We start from the raw sequence: 12,154 nt of genomic DNA on the forward strand, positions 1-12,154 counted from the left end.
GGCTCCTTGGCAGGTCCTGTCGGACTTGAGGTTCCCTTAGTGGCTTTTGCCGCTCTGAGTTGAGGCTTCTGGACGCTGATCTCCCTTCTCCGGTGTTCAAGGCATCCTCTTTTGAGCTACTCACCTCAGCAGTTGAGATTGGCCTTGGCCAGTCTCAACACCTTGGTCAACCTCAACGCCCTGGCCAAGCTCAACGCTTTGGCCGACCTCAGTGCTTTCATCCATCCTCAACACCTTGGCCACCCTCAGTGCCTCTGGCAACCTCAGTGCCTCTGGCAACCTCAGCACTTTGGTCAACCATAACGCCTTGATGAACCTCAGTGCCTTGGCCAACCTCAACACCTTGGTCAACCTGAACACCTTGGTCAGCCTCAATGCCCTGGCCAACCTGAACGCTTTGGTCAACCTCAACGCCTTGGTCAACCTCAGTGCCTTGGTCAACCTCAGTGCCTTGACCAACCTGAATGCCTTGGCCATCCTTAATGCCTTGGCCAACTTGAAAGACCTGTCCAACCTCAACGCCTTGGTCAACCTCAACACCTTGGCCGACCTCAGTGCCCTTAGGGGGATTGCCTCAGGGGCACTGCGACCCTGGTGCTGGAGGCAGTGGGAGGGCAATAGGACCCTGGGGCGAGGGGAAGCGGGCGGGCAGTAAAACCCTGGGGCGGGAGGCAGCGGGCGGGATCTAGGACCCTGTTACCGGAGCTATAGGGGTGAGCCCTGGGACCGGTCCCTGACAGGCAGGAGGCATCCGGCAAGCACTAGGACCCTGATTCGGGAGGCAGCGGGCGGGCACTAGGACCTTGATAACCGCGCTTTAGGCGCGGGCATCGGGACCGGTCCCTGCCAGGCAGGAGGCAGCGGGTGGGCGCTAGGACCCTTGGCGGGAAGCAGGGGGCGGGCTCTACAACCCTGATACCGGCGCTGTGGGGGGGGCACTAAGACCCTGATACCGGCGCTGCAGAAGCGGCCATCGGGACCAGTCCCTGCTAGGGAGGATGCAGCGGACGGGCGATAGGACCCTGGGCGGGAGGCAGCGGGGAGGAACTGGGACCCTGATAACGGCGCTATAGGGAGGGGCACTGGAACTGGTCTTTGGCAGGCAGGAGGCAGCGGGCGGGCACCAGCACCCTGATGCGGGAGGCAGCGGGCGGGATCTAGGACACTGATGCGGGAGGCAGAGGGCGGGCACCCCGACCCTGATACCGCGCTATGGGAGGGGGGCCTGGGACCGGTCTTTGCCAGGCAGGAGGCATCCGGCGGGCATTAGGACCCTGATGCGGGAGGCAGCGGGGGGACACTAGGACCCTGATAACGGCGCTGTAGGGCGGGGCACTGCAACCGATCTTTGCCAGGCAGGAGGCAGCGGGCGGGCACTTGGACTCTTGGCGGGAGGCAGCCGGCGAGCGCTAGGACCCGGTTGCGGGAGGCAGCGGGCGGGCTGTAGGACCGTGTTACGGGAGGCAGCGGGCGGGATCTAGGACCCTGATACCGGAGCTATAGGGGTGGGCACTGGGACCGGTCCCTGCCAGGCAGGAGGCATCCGGCGGGCACTAGGACTCTGATTCGGGAGGCAGCGGGCGGGCACTAGAACCTTGATACCGGCGCTATAGGAAGGGCCACTGGAACCGGTCTTTGCCAGGAAGGAGGCAGCGTGCGGGCACTACGACCCCTATGAGGGAGGTAGTGGGCGGGCACTAGGATCCCGTTACCGGAGTTCTATAGGGGCGGCCATCGGGACCGGTGCCTGCCGGGCAGGAGGCAGCGGGTGCGCACTAGGACCCTGAGACGGGAGTCAGCGGGGAGGCACTAGGACCCTGGAATCGCAGCAATGGGGGGTGACTGGGACCCGTCCCTGTCCGGCACTAGGCAGCGGGCGGGCACTAGGAACCTGGGCGGGAGGCAGGGGGTGGGCTCTACAACCCTGATACCGGCGCTATGGGGGGGGCACTGGGACCTGTCCCTGCCAGGCAGGAGGCATCCGGCGGTCACTAGGACCCTGATACCGGAGCTATATAGTGCTGAGTATGCTGGGGTTTCTATCGGTGCCCTGGGGGTGTTATGGGGGCTGGGGCTGCTGGGGTGCAATGGATGCTGTGGGTTCTGTGGGTCCTGGAGGTGCTGGATCTGTTGTGGTGCTGGCAGTGGTGGGGGTGTTGCGGGTGCAGTTCATGCTATGGGTGCTGTGGGCTCTATGGGTCCTGTGGGTTCTATGGGTGCTGGTGGTGCAGTGGGTGCTGCGGGCTCTATAGGTGCTGCGGGTTCTGCCTGTGCTGGGGTTGCTATTGGTGCTCGGGTTCTATGGCTGCTGGGGGTTCAGTGGGGTTCTGTGGGTGCTGGGGCTCTGTGGGTACTGGTGATGCTGGGAGTTCTGGGGGTGCTGTAGTTGCTATGGGTGCTGGGGGTTCTATGGGTGCTGTGAGCTGTATGGGTGCTGGGGGTTCTGTGGGTGCTAGGGGCTCTATGGGTGCTGTGGGCTCTATGGGTGCTGTGGGTTCTATGGGTGCTGGGGCTGCTATTGCTGCTTGGGTTCTATGGGTGCTGGTGGTTCTGTGGATGCTGTGGGCTGCTATTGTGCTGGGGTTCTATGGGTGCTCTATGTCCAGTTCTATGGGTGCTGTAAGGCAATGCCCTCCTTGTTGTAGGGGTGCAGCAGCACAAGTCCCTCGTGGTCACCTGTAACTACGAAGCCTGGCGCCATGGAGTGAAGAAGTCGATGTCCCTCAAGGAAGCCATGGAGAAGTGTCCTCACTTGGTGCTGGTCAACGGAGAAGATCTCACTTCCTATAGGGAGATGTCCTACAAGGTCATAGGTAGAGAGCAACCACTTTGGTACATCCCATAAGAGCAGCATTTGATGTTCTCCTCTAGAAGGATGTTTTCTACTAAAGGATGCTCCAAGCTGGCCTTGGGCCAGGGATGGAGCAGCTCCAGCTTCTCCATCCAACCCATCCCAATGTCCTACAAGGTCACAGGTAGAGTGCAACCACTGCGTTACATCCCATAATAGCTTCTGATACTCTCCTCCTTGAGCCCACCTTCTAAAGGGTGCTCCAAGCTGGCCTTGGATCAGGGATGGAGCAGCCCCAGCTTCTCCATCCAACCCATCCTGATCATCCCACCACCCTCACAGGGAAGAGCTCTGGACATAGGGGTGGGTTGGAGCACCCTTCCCTCATTGGTGGCCCTATTGGAGCTCCATCCATAGGGAGCCGTCAACCTCTTGGAATCAGTCGTGTCCCTCTTATCCCGGGGTTGTCTTCTCCTCCTGGAGCTCCCGCGGGAACATTGTCCGTTGGTGGGAAGACTTGGTTGGGATGAGAACTTCCTGGAGATCATGGATGGAGGCTGCTTCCATCCAAGCAGATGGGCTGGGATCCCTGTCTCAGGCCACATCTACAAGGAGCAAGGTGAGTAGCCCATGGTCCGCCTTGTCTTCAGAACAGCCAGAGAAGGGGTCTTGGGAATGTCCACGGATCCTGGAATAGCTTGGAGAGGACCTTCAGGGTCCATGGGGGCATCAGGAGGAGGAGGAGCTGGAGGGATGGGACCATGGGAAGCGTGGGATGGGATCTTGGGAAGTTCGTCCCCATGAGGCTGGTAGGACAATGGGAATCTTGGGATAGGATCTTGGGAAGTTCTTCCCCATGAGGCTGGTGGGACCACAGGAGGTGGGAGATGTCCCATCGCCAAGGCCAAGCTGGAGCAACCTGCTCCAGTGCAAGGTGGCCCTGGCTGCACTTTAAGCTCCATCCGTCCCGTTCCATGATCTAGGAATGTGCTTCCACTTGATCCAGGTGACCAAACCCTTCTGCAGGAGCGGAACGCCACCCCCTGGAAAACCCATGGAATTTAGGGTGCCAGGTGGGTGCTAGGGTCCCATCCAGGTGGGTGCTGGGGTCCCATCCAGGTGGGTGCTGGGCACCCAAGGACTTCATCCTTGCATTAGACCCAATGCTTGCGGTGTCCTTTAGGAGGCCGGCAGAGCTGGCTTGGGTTGACGGCACCACCAGCATGGATGGGATCTCTCCCGCTTCCCATTATCCCATCTTTCCCACAGGGAAGAGCTCCCATCCCAAGGACCCCTGGGATAGGTTCTGAAGCTCCATGTGTCCAAGGTTCATTCCGTATCTCCCTGCTTCAATTCCTGTTGGGAATCTGGGATAGAATCCAAGCGATGGGACCCCTTCTGCTCTTCGTTCTTTAGTGATGGAGATTCCTTCCCAGAAGCGTTCCTCGGAGGTGGATGTCCAGGAGAAACTGGGAACGATGCCTCCAAGCCTCTCGGAAAGGTCATGGTCGCTCTTCCCAATGGGAATGGCTTGGAAAGGGCCTTCCTCATGGAGTAAAGAGGGATAGAGGGGGGCTTCGTGGTGTCCTTGAGGGTCTTGTCCAAGCTCCTGATCCCATGATCCAATGATCCATGATCCACTGCTATGGCAGCTTCCATAGACCCGGAATAGCACTTACTTCTTGGTGCTCCATGGAATCCACCAGGATGGGAGGCAAGCCCGCGCTCCTTCAGGAATGCCGCCGCATCTCCTTCCCAGACTTGGGAAAGAGAAGCTTGGAATGCCCCCTCCAATCCTGTTCTTTGAGGTCATCCCATTTCCAACTCTTTAAGCTTTGGGGATCTTTCCCATTCCTTGATCCCATGGAAAAAGGGGAGATCTTCAGAAGCTCTTCCCTATGGGGCTGCTGGGACAATGGAATGGGGTGGAAGATGCTCCGACCTCCTTTGTCTTTGCTTCTGATGTGGAGGCTATGAGGACATGGCTGGAGCATCCATGTGGGAATGGCCCTGAGGGCTGGAATCATCTCCCATTGGAATCGGGCTTGAGTGGACATAGGAGGCACTGAAACCAGGATGCTGGTTGTTGTGGGTGCTGGGGGTTCTATGGGTGCTGGGGGATCTATGGGTGTGATGGGTGCTGGGGGTTCTGTGTGTGCTGGGGGTTCTATGGGTGTTATGGGTGATGGGGTTTTATGGGTGTTGGGGGCTCTATGGTGATTTGGAGAAAACTCCAGGAACAAACTTGCCAACAGAGTTTTCAAGCTGACAAGCAGGTATTCTTGATTGCGGCGCCAGGAGATACGGGCTCCTCCTAACGTGTGTCTCTCAATTGCCACGCAAGCCGTCCTTTTCTAGCCACTGGGCATACATACCTATTCACGAGGCTACGTATGGGTGACATAATTTTCCAGGAGGTTCCCCGCCTGCGTGCAGAATTGTGGTGGTGGTGGTGGTCTCTGAGGATCGTTTACTTCTTCCAATGATCTTCATCACTTCTGGCAGCCTTTGAAGCACGCGCAGTAGATGCTCACATCAGTTTAATTGGCTCGTTAGCACCAGAGACATAATAATCCTCCTATCCTCCTACTTATCAGGTAGTTGAACTGTAGCCCACCCTGGACACCTGCGGTTCCCAGATACTCCTTATCCCCGTGTCCTGTTCTTCTAAACTTTTACTTACAACTATGTCAACTGCAACGATTTCTCTTGTGAGAATTCTGTTCTCTAAGCTGTAGTCTATTTTTTTTCTCTCTGCGTCATGCACCTCAGTGATTTTCCGTTGCTGCTGTTACAAAGCCATCAAACTTAACATTACTTAAAACTAATTATAAGGGTTTCTATATTCCATTTTGTGATTTTGTGCCCCCTTGTTTCAATGGGTGCTGGGGGTGATGCGGGTTTAGTCTGTTTTTACCGGTTTCCATCCCTTTTTGTCCATTTCCATGCGGTTTTCCCCATTTCCCACTTTGGGAAACCCACTTTGAACCCATTCAAGCGCAGTTTAAGCCCAAACCCGGCCCCTCCCTTTCCCGCCCCCTTTCCCCACCCCCTCCCTTTCCCGCGCTCCTTGGCCCCGCCTCCTGCGCTGGCCCCGCCCCCCGGCCGTACCACAGCACCACCTGGTAGCATCCGGTAACCACGGCAACGGGAGGGGGGCGTGGCTGCAGCTGCGGGCCAATCAGATCGAGCCTGCCCCAGGTACTGCCCCATACAGCCTTCCCCATAGACCCTGCCTCATAAAACCTGTCCCATAGAGCAAGCCCTATAGAGCCAGCCCCATAGAGCCAGCCCCATGGAGCCTGTCCCATAGAGCCTGCCCAATAGAGGCAGCCCCATAGAGTCAGGCCCATAGAGCCTGCCACAGGTACTGTCCCGTAGAGCCTGCCCCATAGAGTCGGCCCCATAAAACCCATCCCATAGAGCCTCCCTGTCCTGGTTTAAACCCAGCTAGATGGCTTGTTCACTCACTTCCCCCCCTTCTTGCCCTCCCCCTGCTCCCAGAGGGACGGAAAGGAGAGTCAAAAAGAATGCAACTCCCATGGGTTGAGATAAGAACAGTTTAGTAACTAAGGTATAACACAAATCACTACTGCTACCACCAATAATGATAAAGGAAATAGAAGGGAAGAGAATACAACACCTCAGCACCAGCCAACCGATAACTCACTCCCCAGGCCCGAACAAGCACCGACCCATACCTCCTCCAACCCTGCAGTCTCCCAGCCCTTCCGGCTAACTCCCAGTTACATCCTGGGCATGACGTGCTGTGGTATGGAATACCTCTTTGGTCAGTTTGGGTCAGGCGTCCTGTCTCTGCTTCCTCCTGGCTTTCCCTCCTCCCTTGCAGAGCATGAGGCTCACAAAGTCCTTGGCCAAACCAAAACATCATTGTTATCAGCTCTGTTCCCAGGCCGAAAGTCAAAACACTGCACTGCACCAGCTACCAAGGAGGAGAAAAATGACTGCTACTGCTGAACCCACGACACTCCCCCATAGATCCTGCCCTATAGAGCCAGCCCCATACAGCCTGCCCCATAGAGCCTGCCCCATAGAGCCTGCCCCAGGTACTGCCCCACAGAGCCTGCCCCATAGAGCCTGTCCCATAGAGACTGTCCCATAGAGCCTGTCCCATAGAACCTGACCCATAGAGCCTGACCCATAGCTCTGCCCCAGGTACTGCCACATAGCACTGCCTCAGAGAGCACGCCCCAGAGAGCCAGCCCCAGAGAGCCTGTCCCATAGTGCCTGCCTGTCATGGTTTAAACCCAGCCAGACAGCTCATTCAGTGACTCCCAGTGAGAGGTGCCGGGCTGGAAGCAACCGAGGCCTGTGTCCCCCACCCCAGGGGCTCTCCCCTTCCCTGCTCCCGGAGGGATGTGGAGGATAATTGAAAGAGTGCAACTCCCATGGGTTGAGACAAGAAGAGTCCAGCAACCAACGTACAACACAAATCACCACCGCTACCACCAACGACAACAATGATAAGAGAAAATGACAAGGGAAGAGAACACGGTACCACCCGCTGAGAAACGAGTCCGACTCAGAAGACCCCGTGTCCTTCCAGATAACTCCCAGTTACCCCCCGGGCATGCCGTGCTGTGGTATGGAGTACCTCTCTGGCTAGCTTGGGTCAGGTGTCCTGTCTCTGCTTCCTCCTGGCTTCCCCTCCTCCCTGGCAGAGCATGAGGCTCACAAAGTCCTTGGCCAAACCAAAACATTGCTATCAGCTCTGTTCCCAGGCCGAAAATCAAAACACTGCACTGCACCAGCTACCAAGAAGGGGAAAAATGACTGCTACTGCTGAACCCAGGACAACATACCAGCAAAACCTTCATACCCATGCTCTTGAGCCAACAATAAAAACCAACAGCCGTTCTGTTCTGTAGTGAGCTGTGCCTCACAGAATCAACGTCTCAAAGCAGCCCTGGTGTCCAGTGGTTCCCTTTCCGGGCTTAAATGTTCCCAGTCTGTTCCCAGTGGCTGGAAAGCCTGGTTGCTCCCGCAAGGATACGCTCTCTGTTGACTGATTCTCCAAGAAGAGCCCGGTTAACTGGGCACAGTTCCCACGGGTTAACTTCAAACCGGCAGTGAATTGGCACCAATCTTCATTGGCAGCCGTCACTTGTATAAACGGACAGGTTCATCGTGTGGGGATCCGTCGGAGCCCTCGTTCTGTGCAGACACAAGCACAGCCTCTTGTGGAGACAGTGTTCTCCCAGGGGAATGGATATTTGGTGCATGAACTCTGACTAATCCCAAAAGATACAGCAAGGCCATGAGAGGCCCAAGGAAGCTTAAGCAAGCAAGATAAGAAGAATCTGGAATTCACTGAGTTATGAGAACTGTGGACTGTTGGCAAGCTTTTGAGGTCAAGTTCTCACACCTGTGCTTAACCAATTGGTTGTTAGTCACTAAGGGTGTTCAAGACATGTATCCAATCATAATACGCCAAATCCCTGTAAGTGCATGTAAGCAATAGTATATAAAGAGTTAAGGCTTTGCAATAAACGGCTTTGGTCTGATCAGATTGATCTCTGACTGAGTCCATATATTTTCTGTGGAAGGGTTCCTGGCTGGAAAGGCTTTAGAGGAGCTGTGGCAAAGTGAGTTGCTTTGAAAGCCTTCCTGAGCTGTCAGCTAGAGCACCATCAGCTGCTCTGGGTGTAGTGACATCCTGCAGGTGGTGTTGGGAGCGGGACACAAGGTCATGTGTGACCCTGAGGTACAAAGCTCCTCTCCCTGCTCACCACTGGGGAACCAAACCTCAGCCTTACATTGAGTTTCCTGCTTCAGGTGTACAACGAGCAGATCTATGACCTGCTGGAGCCCAAGGGACCTCTAGCTATCCGGGAGGATCCTGAGCGAGGAGCTGTGGTTCAGGGCCTCTCCTTCCACCAGGTAGGCATTAAAATGGGCACACCAGGTATAAGAATGGGCAATGCTGCACCTCCACCAGTTCTGAAAGCAGATGTGTCCTGGAGATAGGGGGTGTCTGAAGATAGGGGGGTGCCACCTGCACAACTCTTGGCTGGCAGCAAACATGAGCCTGAGCTGAAACGAGGCCCACGATGCTGCAGGATGCCAGAGCTGTTGGTGCTCTGTGTTGGGTTGTGTCTGTGCCTGCAGGTGGGGCACACTGGTATCATCCCTCTCCCTGTTCTGTCCCAGCCTGCATCAGCAGAGCGGCTCATGGAGATGTTGGCCAATGGCAACAGAAACCGGACGCAGCATCCCACTGATGCCAGTGCTGTCTCCTCCTGCTTGCATGCCATCTTCCAGGTGAGGGCTGCTGGAGGCAGTGTCACTGGGGGTTTGTGCTTAAAAAGAGATGAGGAAGCAAGGCCATACCAGGACCGGGGTTCCTGCCACTGCTCCTCATGTGCCACGGGGTAAAGCAGAGCGGTTGTAGCCCTGCAAAGAGAGGTATGGGGCTGAACAGGGCCCTGGCCACGCTGCTGCAGGACGGGACGTACTGGTCACACTGGTGGCCACACCTCCTGGCCAGCTCCATGCTCTCAGCTTGGTGCTCTGCCCCTTGGGGCTGAAACTTCACTGTGTGCTTTTGACTCTTGTTGACTCAACGTGTGGCAGCTGTACCTAAAACTTGTCCCAGAGCAAAGGGGCTGGTTTGTGCTCGTGCCTTGAGCAGGCTGTCTCCTTCATCATGTCTTCCTTGGCGCTGAGCTGGGAATTACTCCCGCAGAGTAGTTCCTGAGAAAAATTCCCTCAGGGGCTCTGTAAATGGGCTCCCCAGTTTGGTGGTGCTCTCCTATGCACACCTGCCAGGTGATTTCAATTGCAGCCAGGCCCTCTCCTGAATGAGCAGGGCAGCCATGGCTGCGTGGGGAGACGGAGGGCTCTGACTGCAGTTTCAGTCTGAACCTGGTGTCTCATCCGTGGCTGCTTGCAGAGGGAAGTCCAGGTGTCTGGATGCTTTTCCAGGCGGCATCCCAGCTGGGTTTGTTGGTGGGTGCTGGATTCCTGCCTGCTGTGAATCCCTTCGCTGTGCTGGGAATGTGCCCTTCCCGCTGCCAGCTTTGCCTCCTGGCAGGCGAGCCACAGTCCGGTGAGGATGCAGGACCTGTTAGTGGGCTCCAGCAGTCCCATGGCACCTCCAGTCCATGCAGGTGTTGTTCCTAGGGGGCTGAGTGTGTTTTAAGGCTGTGGAGAAAGCATTTGCATTCTCCAGGGAGACCTTTAGGGATGCAGAACATGAAGTGACGGAGCGATGCTGCCTGACGAGTCTTGGTGACTGTGTCTCTCCTTGCCCACACCAGCTGGGATCTGGGCTCAGGACGGAAAGCCCTGGCTGATGCCTGCAAAGGGGCACAGAGAGCCACTGTCTTTTGGGGGCTTGTAGCCCCCCATTGGTGTCTTGAGTTTGACAAAATGCACTGGAGCTGGGGCTCTGGGTGGTGTTTGGCCCTCTGTGGACCCAGCCGGCTCTGCCCTGCTTGTGCACCAAGCATAGGAGATGCTGGTTATTTTCTATGGCTCTGTCACTTCCTGCAGGATCCCTTTCATGGTTTTGCTGCTTGTGTCATCACTGAGATTTTGGCTTGTCTTCTTGGCGTGCCAGGCTCCTCTCTGCCTCACAGCCCACACGATCCACTTGGCCATCCTGTTCCAAACATCACCCTCTTGCCCTGCTGTTGAGCCGCCTCCAATCGCCGACCCCATGTGCCTTGTCGAGCTGCAGCCTCACCCATCTCTGTCCTCACAGATCCACGTGAAGCAGCAGGACTGCACTGGCAGCCTCAGTCAGGGTCTGAAGGTGGCCAAGATGAGCCTGATGGACCTGGCAGGCTCAGAGCGAGCGTCGGTCGCCAACAGCAGGGGAGAGCGGCTGCGGGAGGGGGCCAACATCAACCGCTCGCTGCTGGCCCTCATCAACGTCATCAACGCCTTGGCTGATGCAAAGGTAATGCTGTTTCCCACATGGCCCTGCTGGGCTCTGGCTCCCTGGGCTGGCTGAATGTGAGTGGTGTCCTCAAGTTTCAGTGCTGCTGGTGCTGTGGGGTGAGCGCATCCATCCCCTTGTGACTCAGGGGTAGGAGCTTAGTGCCCGGGGGCCAAAAGCTGAGCAGATCCTGGCTCTCTTGCTCCAGGGCAAGAAAAGCCACATCCTGTACCGGGACAGCAAGCTGACACGCCTGCTGAAGGACTGCCTGGGTGGCAACTGCCGCAGCATCATGGTGGCGGCAGTGAGCCCCTCTGTGCTGGCCTATGAGGACACCTACAACACGCTCAAGTATGCCAGCAGGGTCAAGGAGATCAAGCTGTTGGTGAGGAGCTCATGTGGTGGGGGTGATGTGTTTGTTGTGTGTGTTTGGGAGCTGCTACTGGATGGGAGGGAGTCTGCTGCATGCTGGGGTAGGTGAGTGGGAGCCTTCCTTCTCCAGCGTGAGTTTTCCAGCCCTGGGGGTGCTGCTCTGGGCAGAAAGCAGCTGATGGAGCTGCAGACAGTGTGTGCCCAGGCTTCTGCTAAAGCTCCCCAGCCCCAAGCCTAAAAAGGCTTGTGACTGTGGCAATAGGTCCCTGAAAACAGATTGTGTCTGCTGCAGCCAGCCCAGGGCTCCATGGGGACCCTGCATCCTGGAGGAGGCTGAAGAGCTGCCCTGCTCCGGTGTCAGGAGAGGGTATGTGCTGCCCCAGTGCTTCTTTAACCTCTGTCTCGTCCCTGTCTCTGCAGCTGAAGAGCAGCACGTGCAGCTCTGACTCCCACCTCTGTGGATATGTGGAGATGTGTGAGCAGCTGAAAGGGAAGGGGAGATGCTGGTGGGGAGGACAGGGCTCTGTCTTTAGCTGTGGTCTGTTTGGGATGCAAACCTCTGAGCTCCAGGGGTCATAAAACCATCTGAGCAACAGAAGATCCCTCCTTGCAGGTGGCAGAGCTGCGGGCAAAGCTTCGTGCTTATGAGGATGGTGCCCGAGTGGCGCAGAACCAGGCAGCAGGGCCACAGGCTCCTTCCAGCGTGAGCCCAGTGGAGCTGCCCAGGTGAGGCTGGGGTGAAAGGAGCAACAGAGCTTTTGTGTGTGACCTCCTGGTGTCCCCTGCAGGGTTTTAGTGCTGGTGAGAGCCTAGTGCCTGTCAGGAAGCAGAGGAGCTGCTGGTGTGCAGCATCATCTCAACTGCAGCTGGGTTCAGTTCTGAACCTGCTGGAGCAGAGCACACAAGCCCCAAGGGAAGCTGGGTTGCAAAGGCCCAATCTTGTGTTTGATCCATCCCAAGACTTCTCATGCAAAATGGTGCTTCAGCAGAGGATCTTCTCTGGCTCAGTGCCTGCTTCTCTGGCTTCTGTAGGTTGGAGGAAGCTGCGCCAAAGCCATGCTTGTCCCTTGATGATGAGGGGGAGGATG

The 12,154-nt window shown here is 56.8% G+C and overlaps 1 protein-coding gene across 1 annotated transcript; it reads left to right on the forward strand.

Moving 5' to 3' along the window:
* Positions 1-310: 310 nt before the first annotated feature.
* Positions 311-11,806, forward strand: LOC130611845 (kinesin-like protein KIF18B). Its single transcript, XM_057433032.1, has 8 exons — positions 311-554; positions 2,646-2,813; positions 8,517-8,692; positions 8,963-9,073; positions 10,518-10,715; positions 10,903-11,079; positions 11,487-11,557; positions 11,676-11,806. Exons 1-8 carry the CDS (start codon positions 311-313, stop codon positions 11,794-11,796), a joined length of 1,266 nt encoding a protein of 421 aa, XP_057289015.1. The 3' UTR covers positions 11,797-11,806.
* Positions 11,807-12,154: the final 348 nt, after the last annotated feature.

Source organism: Pezoporus wallicus, unplaced genomic scaffold, assembly GCF_028554395.1.
Source record: "Pezoporus wallicus isolate ANWC-B61680 ecotype Strahan unplaced genomic scaffold, APGP_CSIRO_Pwel_v1 contig_7808, whole genome shotgun sequence".
NCBI classification, from domain to species: Eukaryota; Metazoa; Chordata; class Aves; order Psittaciformes; family Psittacidae; genus Pezoporus; species Pezoporus wallicus.

Bases quoted from the DNA above. Each gene is read 5' to 3' on its own strand.
- LOC130611845 (XM_057433032.1), top strand. From the start codon at position 311: ATGAACCTCAGTGCCTTGGCCAACCTCAACACCTTGGTCAACCTGAAC. The intron at 10,716-10,902 runs GTAATGCTGTTT...CTCTTGCTCCAG, and splicing joins ACGCCTTGGCTGATGCAAAG to GGCAAGAAAAGCCACATCCT. The intron at 11,080-11,486 runs GTGAGGAGCTCA...CTGTCTCTGCAG, and splicing joins TCAAGGAGATCAAGCTGTTG to CTGAAGAGCAGCACGTGCAG.